The sequence below is a fragment of the Sturnus vulgaris genome, chromosome 21 (assembly GCF_052056855.1).
Source record: "Sturnus vulgaris isolate bStuVul1 chromosome 21, bStuVul1.hap1, whole genome shotgun sequence".
Taxonomy (NCBI): Eukaryota; Metazoa; Chordata; class Aves; order Passeriformes; family Sturnidae; genus Sturnus; species Sturnus vulgaris.
The window spans coordinates 7341729-7367746 of record NC_142263.1 but is presented as its reverse complement, the minus strand read 5'-3'; the positions used below and the strand labels follow the sequence as shown (position 1 = coordinate 7367746).

At 42.9% G+C, this 26018-nt stretch overlaps 1 protein-coding gene across 2 annotated transcripts; it reads left to right on the top strand.

Annotated features, from left to right (window-relative positions):
- Nucleotides 1-709: 709 nt before the first annotated feature.
- UBE2G1 (ubiquitin conjugating enzyme E2 G1) lies at nt 710-26018 on the top strand. Of its 2 annotated transcripts, none has more exons than XM_014888002.2 (6): nt 710-1010; nt 15352-15454; nt 18147-18244; nt 19300-19478; nt 22616-22739; nt 24807-26018. In XM_014888002.2, the coding sequence occupies exons 1-5, from the start codon at nt 965-967 to the stop codon at nt 22700-22702; spliced, it is 513 nt and encodes a 170-aa protein (XP_014743488.1). In that variant the 5' UTR covers nt 710-964; the 3' UTR covers nt 22703-22739; nt 24807-26018. The 2 variants fall into 2 exon arrangements, with proteins under 2 accessions (XP_014743488.1, XP_088033175.1); XM_088177049.1 differs by having other exon boundaries at nt 713-1010; nt 18152-18244.

The following is a 26018-nucleotide window of genomic DNA, read 5'->3' as shown; positions in this document are numbered from 1 at the left end:
ACAGGCGCTGTTGTTTCTTCCTCCCTGTATGTGACAGTCCTGTGCAGCTGGTGCTAAGGGCAGATGTGCTTCAGGGGCTACTGAACCTCAGCAGAATCTCATTCCACTCCCTACCATGGCCAGGGACACCCTCCACTATCCCAGTCCGCTCCAAACCTTGGCCTTGGACACTTCCAGGGATCCAGGGGGAGCCACAGCTTCTCCGGGCAACTTGTGGCAGGGCATGACCACCCTCAAAAGGAAGCATTCCTTCCTAATAATGTGCTTCATGAGGGCCTTTGCAGATCCCAGAATCGTTAGGGTTGGAAGGGCTCTCTGGAGATCAGCCAGTCTAACCCCGTGCCAAGGCAGGGTCACCAGGAGCAGGTGACACAGAAAGGTCTAGGTGAGTTTGGCATTTCTCCAGAGAGGAGGACTCCACATCCGCCCTGGATACCCAGGGCTCTACCACACTCACGTAAAGTTCTTCCACAAGTTGAGATGGAACTTGCTGTGATTTAGTTTATGTTCCTAAACGTCCTTCGTGAGGAGATTCCCCTCATGAAGCGCTCTCCCTTCCTCCTCGCTAACTCAGGCTTGACTCGGGGAGGGGAGGCAGGGACCTTCCCAACATGGCGGCCAAGCACGGCTCCCCGCCCTCAGCCGCTCTCAAGATGGCGGCGCGGAAGGGCCGGCGGCCGCCCCGGGTGCGCCTGCGCGGGCCCGAGTGCGGTGAAATTCCTGGCGGGGGGAGCGGGAGGTGGCGGCGCTGAGGGCTCGGAGCAGGAGGCGGAGGGCGGCTCGGAGCCACGGCCGCGCTGCCCTGCCCGGGACCCTGCGTGCTGTGGCGGCCGGCGCCGAGCCAGACCCCCGGCGGGCGCGGAGCGGACGGGCTGAGGGACGCTCGCCGCCACCTCTCGCAGCGCCAGGAGCCGCGCCGTCCCCGCCGCCGCTGGGACTCCCTCCCCGGGCAGAGCGGGGGAGAATGACGGAGCTCCAGTCCGCCTTGCTACTGCGGAGACAACTAGCAGGTATCTGGGCCGGCGGCGGAGGAAGGAAGGGAGGGCGGCGGGTGATCCGCCGCGGGGGAGCAGCGGCCGGGCGGCCTCGGAGGGGCCGCGGCCCGCAGCGGGGGAAGGAAGGGGCGCCGGCTCGGGGAGGGGGCGGGCGTGCGTGTGTATGTGAGGGGGAAGGGGAGATTACGGCCCCCCCTCGCCGTGCTGTGCCCAGCCGGGAGCCGAGGGAACTAGGCCGAGCGGGGGAGGGGGAGCCCGGCCGGCGATTGCTGCCAGGGGAGCCGGGGGAGGGGAACGGGACCGGCACGGTGGGGGAGCGTCCCCTCGGCTGCCCCCGTCCCGCCGGGGGAGTGCGGGGTGGCACCGGCCACGCTCGTCGGCCCCCCAGCCCCAAGCCCGGAGGACTCCTCGTTCCCTTCCCTTGCGGTCCCGTCTCCCTGGGGCGGGGGGGAAACCAAGCCGGAGCTCGTCCCGCAGCGCGGGGGATTTGTGCGGGCTGATGTTGGGGGGTGTTTCTGAGGCGCCGGAAAGAAGGGGAGGAAGGAGGATTGTTCCCCCACCCCCGGAATCAGGCACTCCGGGCCTAGGCTGACTCCACGCACTCGCACCCCTTCCCGCGGGGACCTGCGGTACCCTCGTCCCGCCTCCCCTCGCCGGCTCCCCCTCACCTCCCGTGCCCGGGAGGGGGAGGCCGCCTGCCCCTTTGTTGTCAGGAGAAGCGGCGGGGGCTCCGCAGGCACCGGCGGGGGGGAGATGACCGGGCAGCAGCGGGTGCGGGCGGGGGAGCGGGTGGGACCGCTGCGGGGGGACCCGCGGGGAGGGGCGGGGGGGGTCCGCCGGGGGCGAGAGGGCGGGACGGGCGCGGGGAAGGAGGAGTTGGGGACCGGGCTGGGGAACGGACACGGCCCGGGTGCTGCGGCCGGGCCGGCGGCGGAGGGCAGCGGGGTGGCAGCGGCGTGTCAGACGGGCTCGGTGTCGCCGCGCCCCCTCCCTTTGTCCCCGGGCGGGCGGCCGAGCTGGCCCGGCCCGGCCCCGCCGAGGGGCCCCGCATGCGCGGAGCCGCACAATGCGGCTCCATGTGAGCGCTGCCACACTTAAAGGGAAACGAGCCGGCAGCGCTGCCTTCCTCCCTCCCCCACTTGCACATGTTCGCCGCATCCTCTGCCTGCTGGGCCGGGATACGGCGATCCGCTCGAGGAGGCACACGGCTCTGCGCTGTACCTTGGGAGAATCGGGTCGCCTTTTTCGTCCCTTACGTAAAAATTGCTAAAAAATTCGTACCCACTTCAGGAAATGCGTGCCAGGTGTACCTAAACTCGGGCAATTACAGCGCTGGCTGGAGTTGGCCGAGTAGTCATACAAAGGGACAGGGTCACTGGGTGGCACAGGAATTCCCGGAGGAGGATTTTGGCCCGAGACTTCGGTTAATGTGGATGGAAGCCTAAGGGTGGAAAGCAGCATTGTTAGCAGTAAGGAGATGAGGTTGCATAACCGGGTATAGCGAACAGGATGGTGTGTTTGTGCATCTCCAGCGCTGTTTTCTGGCTTTGGTTGATGATCAGTTTGAGAAACTTCAATATCGTTAAGTACTAGCACAGAGTGTTTTACCCTTTAGGGTGAAGCTCTTGGAAAAAAAAAATTAAAAAATCTCATACTGTGGGTAAAAATCGCATACTGTGACCTTAGTCCTGAACATCAGCATGCACCTGTTAATGCCCTGGTAACTGCTGAAGTTATTAGTGACACTCAGTGAGGCGTCTGCACTTTGAGATAAGCTAATAACGCCTCGGTATGGGCTTACTGCAGGAACTCCATACTGCATGTGACGTGAAGCTTCTCCTAAATGCGATCTCTTAAGGGAAACAGCATTGTAGAATAGTTGCTTTTTAACTTGGTTTAGAAGAAGCATTTGGTAACCGAGAATGCTTCAGCTGTCTGGAATGTCTCTTTTAATATAGTAATTGTGCTCCACAAAAGAAAGCTGGACATTTAGTTGAAGTTTCTTGATAAGTAAGTATTCAGCATCTGTAGTGTATTTTTTTTTTTTTTTTTTTTTTTTTTTGTCTTGTGAGGTCTTAAGACCTTGTGTAAGCAGACTGGTTGGGTATGTAAGTACCTTTGTAGACTACTAAATCTAGGGGTTAACTTCTTTGTAACTTTCTGCTCCTTCTCATCTGAAGGCTTTGTTTGTACTGGTGAGGTTTTCTAGTTGTCCCTATTACTGATTCAACTCTACTCACTGCAGCCATTTTCTTGAACCATGCAGATATTGTGGGGGTTTTGTGGTTCAAGTAATATCAATACCTTTGGTATCCCTTTACATGTACTAAAAGAAATTGAAACCGTATTTAAAAATGACTTTGAGTGTGCATGAAGAGTCTTGAACTCTTCAAAAGTCCTACGTGGAATAACTGACCTGAGAAAGTTATCACATATGGAAGAAACTATTTTCTGTGTGGTGTCTGAACTGAGCTGGCACTGTACTGACACTGTTTTTTCTGGTGTCAGGCCCCTTGAAGTCATAGTGCAGAGGCTGAGCTTCATGATCTTCCTTCCCAAGTCTCACCTGCTCCAACGTGTCCCTTTGTTAATACCCACACTGTTTCTTCTACCTCAAACCAAAAGTCACCACTCTGGTGGTATTTGTCCTGGTGGGACTGATATTCAGTCTCTCTGCTCCGTGCAGTTTTTCCCTATATCAGGTGTGGTGAGTCATGGGGTTGTACCTGGTGGTTGGGTTTTGGATACGAGTTAGCTGACCTAAGCTAGTTTAAGTTACATTAGATCATTCACTTGTGCTTCAATAATGACAAGAGATCCGAAGTTGAAGGATGACATTCAGAAATGAAGGGAGGTTGAAGTGAGAATCTGAAACCTGTACAATGGTGGAGCAGTTGAGGAGTATAATAAAAATTCTTTAATGATGAGACTGGATATCTCTTTTCAATGCCCAGAAGAAAAAAAAACAACAGCAGGAGGAGGGAGGAATGTTAAGCAGTAGTTCTCAGAGTGGCTACTTGTTTGGTCCTTTAGTATGCTTTGCTTCTTAATTATGGGGAAAGAAGGTATCTGGCACAGAGCACTTTAATGAGATGTTTTAATTCCTGAGTACTTTGTCAAAGTATAGGTCAGCTGATGAGGCTGCTGCTTGTCAGTGAGATGTAAAACAACGGGTCTTAGCAAACAACAGAGCAAAACTTGACAACGTAACCTGAAGTTGCTCCAGTGAGTGTATGAGGACACTTTTTTTTTGAACGCAAGCTGGCTTGTAACTCGAGCAGGGAGCTGGTACCACAGCACCGTGTACAGCATGTTTGTGAGCTTCAGTGGCATGTTCTGGATGCTGATAATACTCAGAGAGAAGGGGCATTCAATGACAGTCACAAAATATAACTTCAAGTTACATATGGGTTATTTTTTAATCTAAATTCTGTGTGGCTTCACAGTGCCTCTGCTAATGAGATACTGAGCTGGATCCCAGGGAATAAGCATAGTAGCTGTTTTTATATTGACATGTGCTCACTTCCATTTAGTCACAAGAACAATTTAAGGTAGTAAGAACTTTGGGTAGTTTTTATGTTTTGAGGAGTGTTAAGTCTTAAGGAAGTAATGAGTTGGGATCTCTTAATAGCAAAGCCATTTAAAAAGGGTTGTCTAACTAGAGCAGGAGGATCAAATATCTATGGGTATCTATAAAATTAAATGCTGTTCCCTCTTAAATCAACTTAATTATAAGCTGTAGCAGCTTCTGGAAATATCTTAGGATTCAAACATACTTGTTCTTACATGGTGTTTTTTGAGGAGAGGGGCACTTTGTGGATTGATAACAATGTGAAATAAAAGCCATGACCTGTCCATTTCTTCCTGGCAGAAAAAACTAAAAGGAAAAGAAAAATGCCCCTGAACTTAAAGTCTATGGCAAGTATGTAGATTAGTGTAGCACTGAGTTAGCAGAGTTCACCCCTCAGGGGAGCTGGTGAAGGATAAACTGTTCTTTTTACAGCCCCAAAACTTTATGTTCTTTAAAAAGAGATGCAGACAGCAGGGTGTAAAGCTTCTCTTCCAGTCTCCAGAGCTGTCAAGCCCAAACGTTTTACAGACTGAGGTATGTCTCTGAATACTTTTATTTCATCTTTCTGCCAAATTCTTGCTGACACAGGGACTTCAGAGTAGGCAGACTTGTCTAGTTCAACCAGCAAAATCACATAGGGAGGACGCAGTTAAATCAGTAGCACACAGTGGAACTAGAAGTGCCAGTCCTCTTTAACATAAACATGGAGCATTGGAAATGGGAATAACCATGCCTTTGTTGGCTCAAGTTGAGCTGGGTTGTAAATAATATCCAACTTAGGATACAGAAAAAGCCACACTAATGCTTTTCTTAAACATGAGAAACATGGCATTATTTCAGTTTAAAGTGTATGGATACAGCTTCTATTTCAAAGCAGAAATGTCTAATTAAAAACTAACAAGTTGGAAAACTGTATTAAATTCTTAATGTGACAGTTGAACGATTTTTACTTTCTTCTGTGGAAGAATCTTGCTGTGTAATGTTGAGCTAGTTCAATTTTTGGCAATTAGGACTTACCTTTTAAAAATCTATTTGAGTAGTAAACGGAGAGGGAATTGGAGAGTGAAGGTCACTTTATACCTCAAAGCTGAGATGCATATTTCTGGGGTGACTGGTGTATAAGAAACTTTTGTTGAGCACTGGCTTACAGTAATTTTGTCTATGAGACAGTAATTTGAGTGGCACTGATGTGAAGTATTAGTGTGACTGTTTAATAGATTGCTTGTTACCTCCTTTGTGAAGGTCTATTCATATGGACAGTAATATCCTAAATAATTAGGACTCTAAGGTTCTATACATATAAAACTTAGCATCTTTAAGTGGTCTTGAAATTCTAAACACTCCTGCATATTTTTTAGAAGACTAATTTTTTAACATAACCACCAATGTTTTGATCTGATGCTTTTTGAGGTACTTAGGTGCAGTGTGTGTGTAGCAGTCACCTTACCCCCCTGGCAGTGTAGGGCCCTGTTAGAGCAGATGAGATAATCCTGTTTCTTGTGAGGTTGTGCTGACATAATTATCAAAGCTCCCTTTCTCAAGCTGACTTTATAGACAATATCATTGCTAAAACACAGCCCTTGCTCAGACTCCAGTCACTACAACAGCACAAGCAGCCTGAATTTCTGTTGCACTGTAAATAACGTGATAAAAGTGACTAATGGCAAACTTTGCCTGCAACGTGTTAGTTTTCCAAATGCTTCTCTTGCAGAAATAATCTGAACTTTGCATCTTCAAAGAAAAGAATATTTATAACAGCAGCCACCAGCAAAATTTCAGGAGTGCTGGCTGTTTTGGAAAGTGAAGTTTAGCTAAACTACAGAATGGAAGGGCTTGATGACTCAACCACTTGCTCAAACAGGATGAAGAAATAACCTGCCTTGTCAAGGAGTCCCTGCCTTGGCTCTGCCTAGGTCAGCTTACTAATCTTTCAGGGAAAGAACCAAACTTACCATGAACGCTGAGTTCTTTCCTTCTCTGCTTCCCCCAAACAAGGCATTGTAAGTTACACCAAAGGCAGTAGAGTGATTTATTCCTGTTTTGTTTTGAGAATGGGAGAACATTGCTGGAGATCCTCTGAAGTGAGGAGCAAAATTAATACCATTTGAGAAAATACTTTCATCAGAATTTATGCTTTGTTGGTGAGAGCTTCATTTGGAGATGTTAAATCATACAAAACCAACTGAAATGTCTTAACTTGTGTCATTGATACTGATTCTGGCTTCAGTATTATAGTTATTTGCTGCAAACTAAGGATTTCTTGATTTGCTATATATATATTTGTTTAAGAGAAACTGATAGGGATAAATCAAGTAGAGTGAATGGTCTTCAGATGAAACCACATGTAATTATAGCTGATTCTGCCTTGACTTTTCTGTATATCGTTGAGATTTCTTTTTAATGCAAGACAGACTTAGAACAATATGTGCATATTCAATTAATACAGGATTACTTGGTCCCTTCTGTGGTTGGTGCAAGTTGGTTTTTAGTTCCCCCAAAGCCCTATGTTAAACAGTTTGAAAATAAGTGACCTTTGTAGATGGAACTTGTTTGCCTCAAGTAGGCATTCTGCTAAATTTTCTTCCTGTAGTGTGTTTAATCAACCTGTGTTTTGATGTAAAATACAACAGTTTGTTCCCAGCATAGTGATGGGGTTCTAATGAAGTGGAACAGATCTGAAAGGTGGCTGCTGTTCTGAAAGCAAGAACTAACCTAACACTCAAATGATTGTGCAGACTTGGGTGCCTGGAAAAAGGAGAGCAGGTGGCTTGTGTGAGGAAAGAGGCGTGTGACTCCTGAAACTCTCCTGTCCACTTCTTGTTCCAGTGCATGGGAACACAATCAGGGCAGCCCTTCACATGCAGGCCTTTGCTCTCACCGAGCTGCATCTGCTCTGTGCTTCACTTTTCAGTGGTGTGTGCATATCTCAGTGTCTGGGCTTGATGAGATCTTGCACTTACAGTCTCTAGCAGGCTTGAGCCTTAGGCCACCCTGCAAGTGTAAGTGCTCAAACTCGCTTTTCTTTCCTACTCTCAAGTCCAAGGCATATCAGCTGGAGCAGAGATCAGATATCCAGACCTTGTAAGAACACTAAGTATAGCAATCTAATTGAAATGGGGTTCCACAAAAATAACTGCTCTTCTGGACAGAAATGCTAGCAGTTTTTGCACAGGTTTAGAATAATAATAAAGACTTTTGGTAGAAACCCTGTGTAAAGGTTTTCACTTACAATCTCTCTTTGTATGGATTGTTAAGGGAAATGTATTTCTGTGCTGTCATCATACACCTCATAGGTCAAGCTGGCTGTTTTTTTAGCTGGCTGGCATTTGATGCTGATCTAGAAGATGTTGCTGTCAGGAGTCATTTAAAGAAATGTCTTAAAACAATTCTAAATAACAATGTGGCTCAAGTTAGGATATGCAAACCTGTTATTCATATTACAAGCAGGAGAGAAAACAAGTTGGAAAATTGTCCTTGACTTGCACAACAACTTGGATGTTAACATCTCCCTGTGGCATAGGCATGCCACAGAGACTTTTCAGTGCATTTCTAGTGGTGTCCTGTTTTTGTCTATGGACCATACACGTCCTAGAAGCCTTGGCTCTATGCAGCACTGCTGTTTCATGATTAATATGTATGTGACTGCTCAGAAGATACTTGGATGCAACTTTTTTTTCTTACCTTTAGTCTGTTGGTAATTAGCTTTTAAGAAGTTAATCAACTTCTCCTGTCCATGGTAAACTCAGCTGCCTTAATGGCACCTAGGATGACACCTGTCTTGCCAAATTCCAGCAGCTGTGTGCTGTAGGTATCTGAAAGTTGTAATGTCCTTTGTAGGTGACAGAAATAAGCGTGTGTAGAGTGATTCATCTGACCTATTTTTGACACCTGATATAATTATGGTGTCTCAGAAACTACTTACCCTGAGAAGATCTCTTGGATGCTGCTGAGGATGGCCATCTTAAATACAGACAGATGCAGATACCCACTGAATGCTTTCTAACTCTTAGGAGTGGAAACAGGCATCAGACGTGGAGGACAAAGAGGAGGTGGCATTTGTGTTACACGGAGTGTGATAGATGAATGTGGCTCTGTGCTGCAGTTGACTCTATGGGCAGAACACTGAGTATTCCCTGCTGACATAATTGCTTCCTTTGACATGTGGCTTTCCAAATCAGGGTTCTTCCAATTCTTTTTGCTATCCTTGTTTTTCCCTTCCTCGTAACACTTCCCCTCAAAATTGAGAACTTACTGAGAATGGTTTTGATGTGATCTTTTAATAGACCTTATTCTATCTCCATTTTAACCTAGGTAGTGTAACTATGCTGGATTCTGGTCTGATGGGATACACAGCATGCTTCTAGTAGTCTAGTCAAAGAAGGTTGTTCAGGAAACATTTTATCTTGCTTTCTAGGAGTATTACATGACTGATGGTAATTTGAACATATATTTGGGACTTACTGCTGAAAACCTTAATTCTGGTAGCATAACTTTCAAAACAATGCTATGGCATTCAAAGGTTTTCATCAGATGAGTATGTTTTGTATTTCCAGTGATTTGGCCAGGAATGTAATTTGAACACCACATTTATTTTGGAAGAAAAGATTTGTGGGCTTAGTAGGCACAATGTGATCCCCAGTAGTAACTTAAGTTACTGAGTTTGGATATTTATTTAATGGCAGATGCATTGAGGGAGGGGAAGCAGACCTTCCTTCTGTAGCATGGGATGTTGGAAAAGGACTGGTCTGAGTACACAGAAGGGTCCATGTATGAAGAGTGCTGCAGAAAGGAAATGCCTCACAATAGGCTGTGAGTGTTCTTGCCTGTCTTTAGGACTCTCAGGTGGAATGGTGCATGGGAACAGGCCGTGGGCTGGGTAAACTGGGTTGCCAGGTTTGATCAGTTGCTGGGTATCTGTGCTCTGGTTGAGACTAAGAGCTGGTTTTGAGAGAGAGAATTCTAAAGTGGCATTGACAGTGTCTACTGATGTCTACCTCCATGGGCTTAAGGGATTACAGGGAACTCCATAAGAAGCAAGGCAGTACCAAAGACCTGCAAGCTCCTGGTTGGTGTGTTAAGGCTCAGTTTTCTATTAAATAGCTAACCTGAACTTCCAGTTGTCTGTCTCCAGCTATGCCATGACTCCTGTGACCATGGAGCTACAGATACACAGAATCAAGAAACTCAGTTTTTACCTTAATTCTAGAATAATGTGCTATCTTACTCAGAAGATAATTCTAATCTCTATTTACTCAATTTTCTCTGGTACCTTAATCCTCATACCTGTAGTGGCAGTTTCAGGAATTTTGGGCTAGTGCTGCTCTCCACTTGTTTGCAAAGCTGAACTGTGGTCATGGCTAGGAATTTGACTGGGAATAAAACCAAAAATCAAGCAAGAAACCTCCAACCTTGTCCTCTGTCCTTTCAAAATCTGCTTTACAGTGCAAATGTAAGGAAGGCCTCAGAGGTATAGCTGAGGCCAGGGGAAGTGAAGCAGTACACAAAGGTGCATAGCACTGCACTGAGATGCAGCTTGCCTATTAATGCTAATTGTGCAACCCTTCTTACAAATTTTCCGAGCTCTGAGAATTTAATTTGTTGAAGTCTGAAATGCTGCCCTTAAGGAGTGATGTGTGGAGCACTGGACATTAGTTGCCAGGTTAAAGTCAAACCTGTAGCTTCTACTGAAATGGTTGATAGAATCTCTGCTTAAGACAGGTTTGTCTTTACTACTCTAGTCTTCCTTCAAAATAATTTCAGTGTCCTTCAGAGACTTAATCTGTTCTAAGTGTTGTGTATTTGTCACTCCCACAGTGGCTATCAGGAGTGTGTGCATATTTTGTGCTACGTTTTGTCTGAACTTCTGGGATGAGCTTGTGGAGCAAGACAGAACATGTGATGAAAGCAGATAAAATGGAGAGCTTGGGGAATACATCTCCACACAGAGATCATGTTACTTTATCATAATCTCAGCCCTACTTCTCTAGAATCTGACATGTACAGGTGGGTCCTGCAGGCAACAAAGTTTTGGAAATCATGACTGACCTCAGTGAAGCAACAGGACTCTATGGAAGTCATGTGGGGTAGAGAATTGAGGGTCTAGAATGAGGGTTTTCAGTGTGAACAGTTGTTAGAAGCTCCTGGACTGGTGCTGAGCCTCACAAAAAGCAATGAAGACAACACAAGTCTGAAGGTGCAGCAGATATAAAGTGCTGATATGGCCTGCTTGCTCTAAGAGCTGTGTAAGCCAGCTAGATGGTTTAGCCAGAAGCCTTAGCCAGGACTTGGGCTCCCTAGTGTGGTTTGTTTTTTTTTATTGTAGTCTATCCACTGGCTGCACAAAACTTGAACACCGTGTAACTTACTGAAGAGGCTGCTATTAAAAATATATAGGAGCTCATGTTTTTGAAAACTTTGTACTGTAATGTAGCTTAAAATACTCAAAGAGTTCATATGCAGTGGCTGGCTGGGTGAGACATCAGGCTGAAAAGTTTGGATGCCATACATAGCAGTTCCATGGAGCTATGGGGCTTGTTCTGCTTAGTCATTTTTGTTGATGCTGTTTTGCTCTGGGATTGGTGAAGTCTCTTGGCTTATATAAAGGCAGTTTCAGTGAGTGTGGGAACATCAGTAGCTTGATGTAAACTAAACACTGAAACTGGAAGTGCAGCCCATGGTACTGTGTTGGCTCAAGTTTAAGGCAATGCTAACTTAGTTCTCCTTTAGTAAGAGCTAAAGGGACAGACAGTGTTGTGTGGCAGATCGTGTGGAAAGGGAGCCATGGGGCTTTAAAATCTGTTCTAGATTTAAACAACTCTGTTGGATTACAGGCCTTTAGTCTTCCTCACCTCCCAAATCAGGTATTGGATTTAATCCCAGGTTCAGGACTGGGATTAAAGGAACTGAATGTCTAATTTATAAGCAGACACTGGATTCTGTTCCAAGTATGTTGCTGCTTGGCAGCAGTCCAGGTGTGTGCTGCTTTGGCTGTCAGCTGCTGCTTGGTCTGCAAAGGGCTCTACCTGAAACTCCTAGGCTAAGTGTAAGAATGTTTTGGATTTTGCTTGGTAGAAAAATGCCTATTATATTAAATAATCAGAAATGCAAAAAAGTATTGTCAGAAATGCTAAACCACAGCCTGAATATATAGTAGTTGCAAATAAATGGCATTTAGTTAGGCATGGACATGATGGAAATATGTTAATGTACTCATTTATGTGTAAAAAGTACAGCATATCTTTAGCTGAACAAGAAATCTCAAAGTAAAGCTGTTGGAAAAATAATGTGGAGGGAGGATCCAATTCTTCATAGGTGTGTCTGGCTTCTCTGCTTTTCCAGGGCAGTTCTTCAGCAGGGCTTTGTAGAGGACCTGCACTGAGAGCTCATTCTCCTCTCCCTGCCTGGAGAGGGGAACGGGGCCCTTTGCTTTATCCACGTGTTTGTGTAGGGAAGCTCCTGTTCGGGCTGCAAGCAGTTAAGTGCTGTGGTGGGTGGGGACTGGCAGGCACAGGGAGCAGGTGTCCCCTGCCCCGGGTGCAGTCCGTGTCACTCGGTCGCTGGGCAGTGACACCGGCCTGGCAGCAGCCCTGTGTCACTGAGCCGTGTGTATGTGTTCCCTTCGTGCCTGCAGCGCTATTCCTTTGGGATTTTGGTGCATGGATTTCACCGCTGTGTGAGGCTCAGCTAGTGAAGAGAGAGGCAAGAGACAGGTGGCATCACTGGTTAACTTTCCTGATATGCAGCTCTGACTATATCCAGGGAAAAAAAACAAAGCCAAACAAACCTTGGGCCTTGGCGTTTGCAGGTTTTAATGAGTAGCAGCTATTGGCTATCCATGGTAAAGCAGCCAAGGATGATGCTTTTCATGTCTCAGTGCAGAACTTTCCTGAGACTTCCTTTTTTGTCTGCCTTCCAGCCATGTTGTTTAGTTGAACATAAATAATCTGGATGGAAGAGCTCATTTTTAAATTGCTGTTGGTAATTCTGCATACTTCTCGTGGAGAAGGTATGAGCTTCTATTCATTGTTTTTCCTCAGAGTATTTCTGCAATCAGCAGCTGTTTGAGATATGCTTCAATATTGCTGTCATGGAAGGAAAATAACCTTTTCACAAGCTGAGATTGATGCCACCTCCTGTGAAAGAAATAATGTTCTCATTAGCTTTATAGGCAACATCCACTAAGAAACCTTCTTCAACTGCTTTAACTGAAGATTTCTGTTAATGATTGTCCCTTTTATACAGTTTACAGATGTTCTACATTAGAGTTGGCATCCAGGAATCTTACCCCTTCTCACAAGTTCTCCTGCAATGTAGTGCTACACAGTCCATGGTGTGAGTTGGAGTGTAAGAGCTGTCTTTCTTTGGGAATAAATGCATGAAAAATGTTTTGAACTACTTAGGGATCAAGTTGTTTGAGGCTGAGACAGATGTGGAAAGAAAATGAAACATCACACATTAAGAAATAGAGAAGAAAGTGTGTATATTTGCTTTGGAAATAATGTGGCATATTTAAATAGAGAGAAACATTCTGAGTTTTTTCCATCTTAAGTTCTGGCAGTCTTTAAAGTCTTATCAGTGAGCAGTGATAACTTGCAAACAATAAAGAAGCTAAATGTGAGCAGTTTGAGTTACAGCAGTTCATCCTTTTGTCTCTGTAGAAATGCAGGCTTAAATTCAAGTTTGAAAGTCTTAGGTGAGATAGTGAAACCTGGTATTTGCATTCTGACATCTGTAGTTACTATGGTGGGTGTTCTGTATTACAGTACTAATAATATCTGAAAGGATGATGTAAATGTCCTGAGCAGAGATGGCTTTTTTCACAAGCAATAGGCAGGTTTTTTAATGAAATCCTTCATGAAAAAGCAGGTTATATTCAGCCACTGATGTGCTGGCACTTTTAATACCATGCTGAAGAAATGTTTTTATTAAGGAGGTAGTGAGGGATTGGTGAAGCTCTCTCCTAATGTGAGATGCTCACCTAGGCTATCTGCCCTTTCAGCTGAGATTAAATAGTTACTCAAACTTGTGCAGCTGTTTCCACAAAGTTTCATAGATGCCAGGGTCTGAAAACTGATTTGCTTAGTGGAGGCATGGCCATGCTGTAGCTTTTGGGTTTGAGGTTTGGATCTTGGTTAGAGAACCTGTGATGTCTTTTTTTTTTCAGGCATTGTCTAGATAAAACATGGTTGGGCTCAGTAGCCAAATCTTTGTCTTGCACTTGGGGACTGGGTGGCTCCCCTCACCTGATTAGACCCTTCTGATAGCTCCTAGGAAAACCCCTTTCAGTATGTTCCTTGGGATTTTACAATTGAGTCATCTTTGTGGATAAGTTTGACTGAATTAGTAATGACCAAAGTTGATGTTCCTGCTTCCTGTTGTCTCCTTCTTTACAACCTTGGTCCTTCACATAAGCTGAGCACTTTGTTTTCCCAGTGTGGACTTAGACTCCTCTGTGTAGGGCTTGAATTGATTCTTCTTACCTTCTTCAGCCACACTTCAAATAGTTCAGAACTGGCCACCAGTTATTACAAGCTTCTGGGCTAATCAGTTTGGATTTAATGGCAGCTTTTTCTCCAGAAAGGTACAAGGTTCTTACTTGAAGTTCCTCTGCAGGTACCTGAGGGCATTGTAAGGCCCTCTGAACTTAAATCTTACAGCTTTTGGGTTTTCAAAACGGGAATATTTAGACAAACTGTGCTGTGGGACAGAATAATGAGGACTGCATAGAGTCTGACGGGTTGTAAAATAAGTATGGTTGTTTGTTTGTTTTTTTTTTTCCTCCACAATAACTGCCATTCTTAATTTAATCTGGAAATTACTGACCAGTTGAAGGAATAACTTCTTTCCCCCTTCCTGTATCCTAAGTACCCAAGATCTATCATAACTTTGTACTGTTGGAAATGCTGGATGAAGAATTTGAATGTGGCATAAATATGGCATTTAATGTCATTTCTGTCGTGAAACTGTCAGTTAATAGATGTTCTCACCTTCCTACCCCCACCAGTGGATTATGAGGCAAAACTCATTTAAGTGTTTAATTCCAAATGGAGCAGGCTGAAAACAGAAGTTCAGTGGAGTCTAGATCTAACTGTGACTTGTGTGTAGCTATTTCCAGAGAAGCTCTGTCTGGCAGTAACTGTATGAACTAGCCTATAAAATACTTCATGCAGCACTTAGAATGTTCTGTTCCTTATCACTGATTGGAAAAAACTGTGAAGCAAAAGGAAGAAATGAAAACACACAACCCCACACCTGAACAGCATAGCAGCTTCTCTGTTCTCTTGTACTAGCTCAAAATACAATAAATCATTGTCTCCAGAATTCACTGGCACAGGTCTCAAATGCTTTCAGAGTCTGAAAAGAAAATTTTAAAAAGTAGAATGTTACTTTTAAATAAAAGCATAATGTGACTTTGGTCTTCAGTTAACATTTTCTAAAGACAGACTTTAGTTTAAGCTGGCTCCTTGATGTTCTTGTAAAGCTTTTTTATGATTAGATTTATGTTTCCTGACTTGAACACGCATTGGTGTCTAGCTCAGGAGACCATGTCCCATAGCTATGTGTTGTTCTGGCCCTTCTGCTCACGTTGCACTCAGAGTTTTGGGGTCAGGCATGGTCCCAGCTCTGGCAGAAGTGTTTGTGCTGGGGGGCTGAGGGTGCTCACTCAGGCTGCAAATCCATGCACTAAATGTCCCAGGGTTTTTGGTCATGTATGGACACAGGATAAAACCACAAATGTGTATTACAGACATCTAAAGTTACTCTCAAATTCTTTTTCCTACACAGAGCTCAACAAAAATCCAGTGGAAGGCTTTTCAGCGGGCTTAATAGATGACAATGATCTTTATCGATGGGAAGTCCTTATTATTGGTCCTCCAGATACGCTATAGTAAGTACTGATACTTATACAGAAACTTAAGTTGAACTCGGATTTACAGGTTCTAGTTTGCTCCTACTCAATAGAAGCTAACCAAAACCTTTGTGCTAAATTAGGTAATGCTCTTCTGTTGCTAGCAGAATACGGTGTAAATAGCTGGATTTGCTATGTAGAAATTCTGAACTGCTTTGCTCCCTTGGGAAGAGGCAACACTGATCTCTTTGTACTTGTATGGAAAAGAAAGAGAATAGGTACATTTCGAGGCAGTTTCTGTTTTCTTTCACATGTAAGTAAGGCAGATAAAATCCACTGTTTGCTGTTGCTGCTGGGAGGCTGTAGTTCAGCTGATAGTGCTGTGTTAAACCATTACAACTTGTGATGGTAGGAAAGGATGCAATTCAGGCAGGATGTAGCTGGGGAAGCTGCAGCAGTCCATAGCATTAGCTTCAAATGCTGTCAGCTTGAGATGGGAGAACTTGCAAATGTGACCTGGAGTATTTCGGGGTGATCATCATCTACTCCAGTTTGTGGGAAAAGGTTCTATGCCCAGGAGAGGTCACTTTAAAGTGTACTCTTGAAAATGAACTCTGTTCTCTTCATTAAGCTGTTGCAGTGGTAAACTACTGATACAAAAAGCCCAGTGACATTTACTTGAGGTCACTTTTGGTTGCAGCATGAAGTTCTGTGTGTCTGTCAGTAGACTTTGAATAAGTATTTAAACCCAGTAATCAAATTGTTTGGCTTTTCCTCAAACTCACTGCACTGTGATTCTCATGTCTTGCATGAGATGATTTCTCCAACTTCTCTTGACCTTTTCTGAGCAGTCTTGTGGTTCTGTTATATTCTCATGGCTATTTTATAAATACTGTCAATAAAGAAATGCTGGTGGTTCTAATTGATTGTCATCTTAGGTGTTAAAAGTTGCAATAGTAGTTTTTTAACTCCACTTTTATAGCGTCCTGGGCTTTTTTTTTTTGAGGGGTTTAGGTAAGAAACTCTTCTATTCCAGTCCCCATTTGGTGTTTTTCAGGGTAGTATTACACTGAATCCTTCTTCCCTGGGCTGTTGGATAAGAATGATCATATATTATAGTTTACCTTAAATAATTTTCAAACATCAGTCTTATTCCTGGTCCCACTTCATTTATTCCGAGTTTCCTTGAAAAGACTTTAGACTTAGTGAATTACTCTGCTGACAGAAACCCTTTCATCAGGAATTATGCTAAAAATGGCACTGATCTCCCTTAATTGACAGCTATATTTCATTAACTGATATCTAATGTGTATCCACTTCAAAACCTGTATTTATATGCAGTTGGTATGGGGCAACCAGGGGTGCCCTACAGTAGCTTCAGGATCTGCTCCTTTCAAAAGGGAAAGGAAGACTTTTTCAGTTTGAAAGGAAGGGTTTGGCTGGTTTGGGGCTGTCAACAAATGCAATCAAGCTCTCCTTTGTCTTGAGATTATGGATGTTAAAATAGTGTTTCTGGAATTCTTACCTCTCCTGGGATGAAGGATTCTTTGGAAACTGCCTTTTCTAAAACTTCTGAAAAATAAATGCTGGGGGTTCAAATCCCCTCAGCTGCTTCAAAGAGCAAAGTTACTTAAAGACAGTGCTTTTTGGGGTTATTTTTTGGTTTGTTTCTTTGGGTGTTTTGTTTTTTTTTTTTTTTTTTGGAGACACTTGCTGGAACAGCACCCCTTTGGTTAGTGGTGGTAAAACATGTTATTTTTCCTCAGTAGCCAGTGCACTTTAGAGACTCCAGCTCCTTTACAAATACAGGAAAAAAAATGGCACTGAATAGTTTTTTTATTCACCAATTCTTTTGTCTGTGTGGCTGCTGAGGAGTAGCTTGTCACACTGTGCATCTCCTGCCACCTTTGGAGGTTTCTGTTGCACTTTTTGTTCTGCCTTTACAATTCCAAATTTTGTTACAACCTTCAGTTAGAAGAAATGACAGTAGCAGGACAAATGTTAAATTGTTGACATTAGCAAAGAATTCCGTCCATAAACCTTTCCATCTAATCCATTTTTCAAAAGGGACTATTCCTGGCCTGTGACTCCACATAAAACCTGCATGTCTCTTGTTTATTATTGTTTTCCAGTTGAGTGGGTAACTAATGCAGAACACCTCACTGTCATGCCTGAGTCACTTTAGCTTAGTGTTGAAAAGGTGGCATTGGAAGTCTTTTTACATTTAATGCTCTAGACACAGCCAGAGCTTTCTGCAGTTTTTCCCTGGGGCTCACTGCTGGAGACTGAGATCACAAAATTAGGACTGAGGTCTCTAACAGAGGAAAATGGGTGTCTGCTGAGCTGGACTTGAAAAAGACAGTTATTGGCAATACCTTTTTTTTTCCTGTTAATAAATTTACTGGGAGGAAAAAATGTAAGTTGTGATTCCAGATGGTAAATTCCTTGGCAGTTTTTTTTATTTTTTTTTTTTTTTTCCCCCACCCCCATGGTTTTTCCCCTCTGGAACATCATCCTAGTTCTAAAAAAGATCGTGCTGGGGAACTGGCAGTATCTTGTGAAAGGATCTTCTCAATGTAGAAACTCTTTACATTGCATATGGAAGTGTTGATACTGTTAATTACCAACATGATGTGAAGTTGTGTGAGGTGTAAACTTAGAACATCAGTTAAGTTCCAATCTTCAGCTTAAGCTTACAAGAAACTCTACTAAGATATTTTTGATTCCCCAGTGAAGGTGGTGTTTTCAAGGCTCATCTTACTTTTCCAAAAGACTACCCACTGAGGCCGCCAAAAATGAAATTCATCACAGAAATCTGGCATCCGAATGGTAAGAAATGTCAAAGTTTCAATTCCTTTTCACAGTTCAGAACTAAAACGCAGTGAAGACAAATAGATGTATTTCTGTTCGTGTTAGAAATATGAAACTCTGCTTTTAGTTTGCCATTTTGCCATCTTCACTTAATAGAGAAGTAATAACAATGGTAGAGTTTTTAGTAGTGCTGCTCTGAGAGCATAAAATACTCTTAAAGTATTTTCAAAAGCTATTCAGAGTAGGTTCTTGCATTCTTGGTAATTGTTCAGGGATTTTTTTTCCTAAGTGCAAAATTCTAGTCTGAGGAGAAATTGACTTCTATAGCTGCCTTATGTTATACCTTCAAATATTTCATGTTGCTGTTACTGACTTGGCAGTTCAGTATAGAAGGCCCAAGGCTGCTCTCACCTAGTGAAGCAAAGAAAATCTTTTAGTCTCTCTAAAGGAGACTTTTAATGCCTCATTTACCTATGGACTGGTGGAGATTGGATGGGAAGGTAAAATAAAATGGAAAATGTTTTTACTGGGAAAGAGAAATGTTCTTCAACTTCAGGAACTGTAGATGTTGAAAGGTGGGAGGAGACAGTGCTCCCATCAAAAGGACAGGGAATATTTTAATGCTGTGTCAGTTCAGCTCTGGAAATATCAGAGTACTTGTCAGGCACTTTCTAATTCCAGCAGTTTAAATCATATTTCAATATGTTCCAGTAATATCCAGCTGATGCTGTTGCTGTGGAAAAAAAGTCACTCTCGAGTTTGCTGAACTTAACAGAAAAATCTGTAGTGGAAGCCTGTCTAAATAAATAGTCTTGAGAGTTGCAGCATGGTGTTAGACTGAGTCCTTCCTCCCCATGTGACCTCTCTCTCAGGAGTCCAGGCACATTCAGACTTCCACCAAGCCCTGTTTATTACAGTTTAAGTTCTCCAATAGTTAATGACTTTCTTTCTTTATAAAGTGTCTTCAGTAACGTGTTTGAGTGGCTGGAATGAAGACGAGCAGTTCCATGAGTGTCCTGAAGAAATGCCAGCATGTTGTTCATGACTGAAATATGCCTTGTTCTATTTTGTAGTTGACAAGAACGGTGATGTCTGCATTTCAATTCTTCATGAGCCTGGAGAAGACAAATATGGCTATGAAAAACCTGAGGAACGCTGGCTTCCCATTCACACAGTGGAAACTATAATGATTAGTGTTATTTCTATGCTGGCAGATCCCAATGGTGATTCTCCTGCTAATGTTGATGCAGCGGTAAGACTTCCCTTGGTCTGCCAATTGTCTTCCATGTAGAAACCTTGCAATGGAGTTCTGTTTCTAGTTTAGCAAACAGTAACTTTGGGAAGAGCCTTCCTATCACAGACTAAGGCTGCCATTGTGTTGGGAAAAGCAGTGATGTTAGATGGAGCTGCTAATTAGCCTTGGGAAATTTTTTTCCACTTCTCTAGAACAGTCTTCCTGTCCCATGGATTAGAGCAGTAGGTTTGACTGTGCAGGTCTGTGCTCTGAGAAGATACTCAAAGGCTTTACTGGGCATCTGACCTTCAACTCAACAGGGAGGGTTGTCCCAGACTAGACTGGCTCAGGAGTGAGGAAAAATGGTCTGATTTTCAGTCAGAGACCAGGGTGAATCTGCAGGTGTAAGTGAGATGCAAGTGTTGGATGCAGCAGAGTGTTCTGGAGCATGATCTGTGCTGTGTGTATAAACACAGCTAGCAGCCCTCTAGGAGAGCTGTGTTAGAGCAGAATAGAACAGTGAGGCTGAGAAATGTTTGTGGTGGGGAGAGAAAAAAGTCTCAGTTCTGGAAGGGCATAGGAGGACAGACTTCAGGCCCTGCTCATCTGACATAACACTGACATGCTCTTGAATTGCAGTTCAGCAGTTAGTGTTGTCTTCTCACAAAAGAGAAGTTCTAGCCTTTGTAACTGTGGGAGTGAGGAAGGAGGAGATGAGAATTGTGAGATGCAGAGTTTTGTAAAGGAATGCTAACCTGCTCTGTCAGCCAAGCTATAGCTTGGTGGGTGGGAGTTTTGTAGTTTCCTGGAGCCTTTGATCTGCTGTGTTGTGAGTATTTTCAAAGGTGAAAAATCGTCATGGGGAGAGACATGGAACAAATTTAATGGGAAGAAAACAGAAAATAAAAAGTTATAGTGAACAACTTCCCCATTGAACCTTTTTGTGTCATATTACTGGTGGAAGCAGACACCCAGGAAATATGGACATTTCCTGCTGAGAGCACTGGGAGGAGCAAGTTTTTAATGAAATGCTAAAAGTGCAGTTAAAATTCCTCAGTTCACAAACTCTTGAATGTAGCTGGCCTAACCCTGGAGAAAGCACATGCTTTAGCTGTGCTTGCCACCTTCTTGACATCAGACTTTGTATTGTGCCCCACTCTGACAACTACTTCAGGAGTGGGTTTTTTATTTTTTTGCTTTTTTCCTTAGGAAAGTTAGGCAGAAAATGAATTTGCCTTAGGGCAAATGTCAAAAATTAAAACAGCTTTTTCTAGCCCAGCATGAAAGAACAAAAAAAAATCCAAATTTGACTGTAGAGATGATAGTAGTGAAGCATCACTTCAGATGCTAGAAACTATTTTTCTGGCTGCAGCGTTACATGTTTCAAGGAACTTCTAAAGTGCTGCTTGAGCAGTTGGCTTCTCCTGCTGGATTGTAGATCTCCTTCATATTAGCAAAAAAACACCCAACAGGGTAATGAAGAATCAGCAGCTCCTGTGTTTACTACAGCAATAAAATTTGGCAGTTACTATAAGATACTTTGTTTACTGTGATTAGTTTCTGCTTTTAAGTGAGTCTAGTGAATAAGGTGTTACAGGCAGTTCATAGGATTATAAGGGCAGGGATATACTTGCTTTCAGGAAAAATGAACTATGCATGTTGGAGTACTGTCTCTTGGAGTGGGAGAAAAATGAGGGTCAGGAACCTGAATAGATATTTTGAAAAGCAAATAGAACAGTTTGTGACCTAAAATAACATTTTTGGAGATTCAGCTGTCAAATTGGAATCTTTGCTTGCTATTCAAATCTGAACAATTCATAGAACTACAAATATAAAAAGTAGAAACAAAAACTAAGGCTCTGAAGCTCGGAGGGCACAAATTCAATGCTTTTCTTGGCCTTAAGCCATCTTGTGTAAGCTGTCCTGTGTCCCAGTCCAAGGAACCAAATGTTTGCTGCATGAATTGCTGAAAAAGAACAAACGAATTAGTAGCCTTATTTGTGCTTTCCTAGGAAGGTTAAGACATGCTGGGGTCTCCAGTGTGCTGATGGTTTAAGTGAGCCTGGAGGTGATGAGTGTTAGGGTATGCCATTTTTACAACCTTCACCCCAGGGGGGACTGGAAAGGTGTCCTGTGCTAGATTGCCTCAGGTGAAACAAGGTGGGGTTTTCAACCCCTTCCCTCACCCCTGCAGTAAGAATATTTTGCTTGTATCAGAAACTAAGAACTGTAGAACTTCATGAAATAAGGGGTTCTTTATGTTTTCCCCATCACTTCTGACTGGAAGGCAGTACCCAGCACATCAATCTTAACCACACCTGATGCTCCTGTGCTTTCATCTGAGCTCACTGTGAGCCTGGCACAGAACAAACCTGGCTGCACATTCTCATGTAGGTTTTTGTGATACCTTGATGTGTGCATCTCTGGGTTCAGACTTCCCTCTTACCTGTCTTCCTGCTCATCTTTATCTTGGCTCTTCATCTCTGCAGTTCTGAAATCAGATCCCTGTCACAGAGACCAGCCAGCCCTGTAGGTGAGCTGAGTATTCTCCTAAGGTCTTTCTCACAGAGAAATATCTTACAGCCATAGCTAACTACGAGGTGTTTGCTTTTGAAGGACACTGCTGTGCCTCTTCTAGATACTGTGACTTCTTTATTTCTGTCCTGGAGTGTCCTGGCTAGATTGAAGGGAACTGAAATGGTCTTAAAAAAAAAAAAAATCTCAGAGTAACTGTTGGCTCCACAGTACCTGTGTACCTTTTTCAGCACTGCAGTTAAAGACACCGTCTCTAACACATAACAGCTTGTGGTCTGCAGGTTGAGTTTGCTGTTACTTTGCAGACTGAAGCAAATAGATTTTAGCACAGACAATGTGAAATACTGATAAAATACCAGGTTAATCTTGGAGCATGCCTAAAATCCAGAGGAAAAATTGCATCCTCACTGTCTTGTGAGCAGCTGACACAGAAACCCAGAGCAAACTTTCAAAAGTCCTGAATATCACAGATTTTCAGTGAGTAGCTCAATGATTGTAAGCAAATTTAGGTATTGACTAGATGGCTAATGTCTGAAAGTATAAACACCAAGAGTCTTCCTAGAGCTTGTACAACTCCTTGTTGTAGGACTGACATCTGAAAGCTGTCTATTCAATTACAGAAAGAATGGAGAGAAGACAGAAATGGAGAATTTAAAAGAAAAGTTGCCCGCTGTGTAAGAAAAAGCCAAGAAACTGCTTTTGAGTGACACTTATTCAGCAGCTAGTAGCTTCACTTTTTTCAGGGTAAGTATCCTTCTCAAGACAAGTCAGTTACCTGAGTTGAGGATTTCCTGCTTAAGTGTTGCTGAACTATTTTTCTCCCCCTCAAAAGCAAAAAGAAGCCCCCAAACCGTTCTTCTCAGCTGCATGATCTCAGTGGAGCTCTTTGGCTGGATGCAGTACTAAAGATGAAAAGAATTTAAGTGCATTTGACAGCCCATTCTGCCAAAATTGGGGAACTTCTTTTGTATTCTTGTGTTTTATGCTGTTCAGAAGTTGAACTTCTCTTTATCAGAATTCATCCTGCTTTATTAATGGCACTTAGAGGTTACTGGAGCTGTAATAGAAGGGGGTGATAATTCCTTGATATTCATTATTGTGAAGAACACTTATTAGAATCTTAAAAGCATCTTAAAAGTCTTGTTATCTCAGGAGTTGTGGATTATCTTGCAGATGTTGGTGGCATGTTGCACATAGGAGTTAAATGAGACTTCAGTGAGGTTGTCAGGAGCCACTGAGAAGGGTTTGTTTCAGGTATCTCTGGGAATTTTAACAAGAAGTCTCCTGGTACAGCAGAAAGCATCAAATTGAGATATTACCCATCAATAATATCAAGAAAGGTGGTATTCTCTTCAGCAGCCCAAAAATCATGTTTAGTGAGGAAGGCTTGGGAATAGCTTCATAAAAACAGCTATGTTCTGCTTGGAAACTGAACTGTGGCATATCTGAGAGTAGCTGATGTGATATTTGCATTTTTTGCCACCGTGTTAAAGAGCTTCTGACTCAAGATACTTACTCTAATTTACACAATCCCACCTCAGGGGGACTTTTTTTTTTTTTAATAACTTCTTGTAGAAAGCCCTGTATTAAAGTATGGCACTTAAATCCCTGGCCTTTGGTCACTTTATCTTGGGTATGCCAAGGAAAAACTTCCTTCATGAGCTAATAATTTCCTACTCTTGCTTTTCAAAGCAAAACAACTTCATGTTGAAGCTGCCTTTTCGTTGGTTGGTTTGGCAAATAAACTGCTCTGACCCATTTGGCTGGCAAAGCCTAAATCCATATTTACTGGTTATCTACAGCATACAGAATTCACAGGGACAGAAATATGGCACTCTGTGTAGTTCACAGGGGTTGTACTGACTGAACCAGAGCAGCTTACTACATTCTTCTGCTGGGTAGTTTTTTTTTAAATCACAGTTGTACAGGAGAGAGTTCCTTTCTTACCCTTTTGTAAACACGGAGGGGGGTTGGGGGAAGGCTCCATCTATGACAAATTCGTTCTGCAGTCCCTCTTTGCAGAAATGCTTTGATTGAAAGGAACTTTCTCCAGTATGGATTAAGCATGAAAAATGCTTAATATTGATCAAAAGACTAAGCAAAGGAACAGAAAGTCTTGTACAACTGCCTGTGACTGGAGTGCAAGAATTGTTAATGCAGCTGACTTTTTTTTTCCTGTCTTGGAGAAAGGGAGTAACTGTGAGTAACACTCCAGAGTATCCTTAACTAACCTCAGCTCTGTTGCCATGTTGAACTTAGCTATAGTGAAACAATGCTCTTGACAAATATTTTAAGTAATTGGCTGTGTTGCTTTTTTGGAAGGCAAAAGCTTTTTTAAGTCTGGTGACTCCTCCCAAGTGAGCCATGGGCAGGGAATTGGATGAGAAGGGACCAGAGCTGGTTTCAAACCAGCCCAGGGTGACTGGGGGCTGTGGTGTCAGTGCTTGCTAAGCACTGCTGTGCCATTTGTACCTACCGTTCACAGTAAGTAATGCACAGACTTGTCAGTGAGAAATCTGCAGTGTTTAGCCCTATGTGTGAATAATCAAAGCTTTACACACTGCACTCAACAAGCAACACGAGTTACAGGAGCCAGAAAGTCTGATCATTGAGTGAGCTTGGATACACAGTGTGCTGAACTAACTCCAGTCTTTCTCAGGTGATGAGTTTGGATTTATCTTCTCTTCAGAGGTATGTGAAGCTCTTGAACAAGTAATAATTATCTTCTTGAGCTTGGAAAACTAATTAACATCTTGAAAATAATTGAGGGTGAGGAGGGGTTTTATTTTAATACCTGTGATTTCTTTACAGGTCTCCAATTGAGAAACATGGCACTGTTTTTTTTCCTGCACTCTACCCACCTATTGCTGGACTTCTGTTGTTACAAGTTGGCAAACACTGGCTGGAACTGGGCTGCAATAAAACATGCCAGTTATCAATGCTGACAAGAGCCTAACAAGTGCCAACACAAGATGATTACGCATTTTGAAATCTAATGAACTGCTTTAACCTTCAGGAAGAATTGTAAAGATGTGTACATAGCACAACATGATCCGGATAATATATATACTGTTCATGTACATCCACAAATACACATTGTACCAAATAATGCTGTCTGTAGTTAGGGATAGAATTGTGTAAATTCTAAAGATTTTAGCAGGTTTTTTTTCTCTCCCTATTCATTGTTTCCTGAGTTAAAAAACAAAAACAGCAACTTGTGAAGCATGTCAAAACCAATTAGGATACTAAGTTGTTTTTTTTGGTTTTGGTTTTTTTTTTCCCTCCCACTTTAATTTTCCTTTGACCCACCAAGGCTTAATTAAAATTTCTTGCTTATTAAAGTTTAGTATCTGGTTTTTTTGGGTTTTTTTTTTTGTTTTTGGAAATGTGGTCCCTTTATTTCCCCCATCAGAACTTAAAATTTTCTTAATTAAACCCTGAAAGGATTTGCTATCAATTACTTGTGTCTTCTTTTATGACCTTTGTAGTCTCAAAGGTGCTTTTTTTTTTTTTTTTTTTCCTTCACACCCCTTTTTAAAACCCAGTTATTCATCCTTCTTGAATTTGGTATAGCAATAAAACTGGCCATGGAGCACCCTTGAGCAGCCTGATGGATTTTTAACTTCCAAGGACTTGAGTGCTTTCACTTGGAAGTTTGGTTGACTAAGTTAGTCCAAGATAAGAATGAGCTGCTTTTTATGGGTGAAATTTTTGGTTTGCCTTTTTCATTGCCTGTTTGTGGGGTGGGGTGTGTGTGGGGGAGGCTTGTTTTTTCTCAAGGTTGAGTTCAAGCATGCACATCTGTAGGCTTTCAAATGACTAACTTCTGGGTTTGGTATCAAAAATAGTTTCCCTCCTTTACTCTCTCCTGTGGCCCTTCATCTGCTTTGCCTTCTACTTCAGAGTTTTCCTCACCTAATGTACAAAGAAAATGGCGATGTATATTTTCATGTAATTTGATTTTTGGAATTCTGTCACCTTCTGTAGTGAGTTCTTCCAAAATATAATTTTTTCCAATAATAA

Excerpts from the sequence above, each read along its gene's own strand:
- UBE2G1 (XM_014888002.2), top strand. The coding sequence starts at position 965 with ATGACGGAGCTCCAGTCCGCCTTGCTACTGCGGAGACAACTAGCAG. Across the intron at positions 1,011-15,351 it reads ACTGCGGAGACAACTAGCAG|AGCTCAACAAAAATCCAGTG; the intron begins GTATCTGGGCCG and ends TTTCCTACACAG. Across the intron at positions 15,455-18,146 it reads GGTCCTCCAGATACGCTATA|TGAAGGTGGTGTTTTCAAGG; the intron begins GTAAGTACTGAT and ends TTGATTCCCCAG.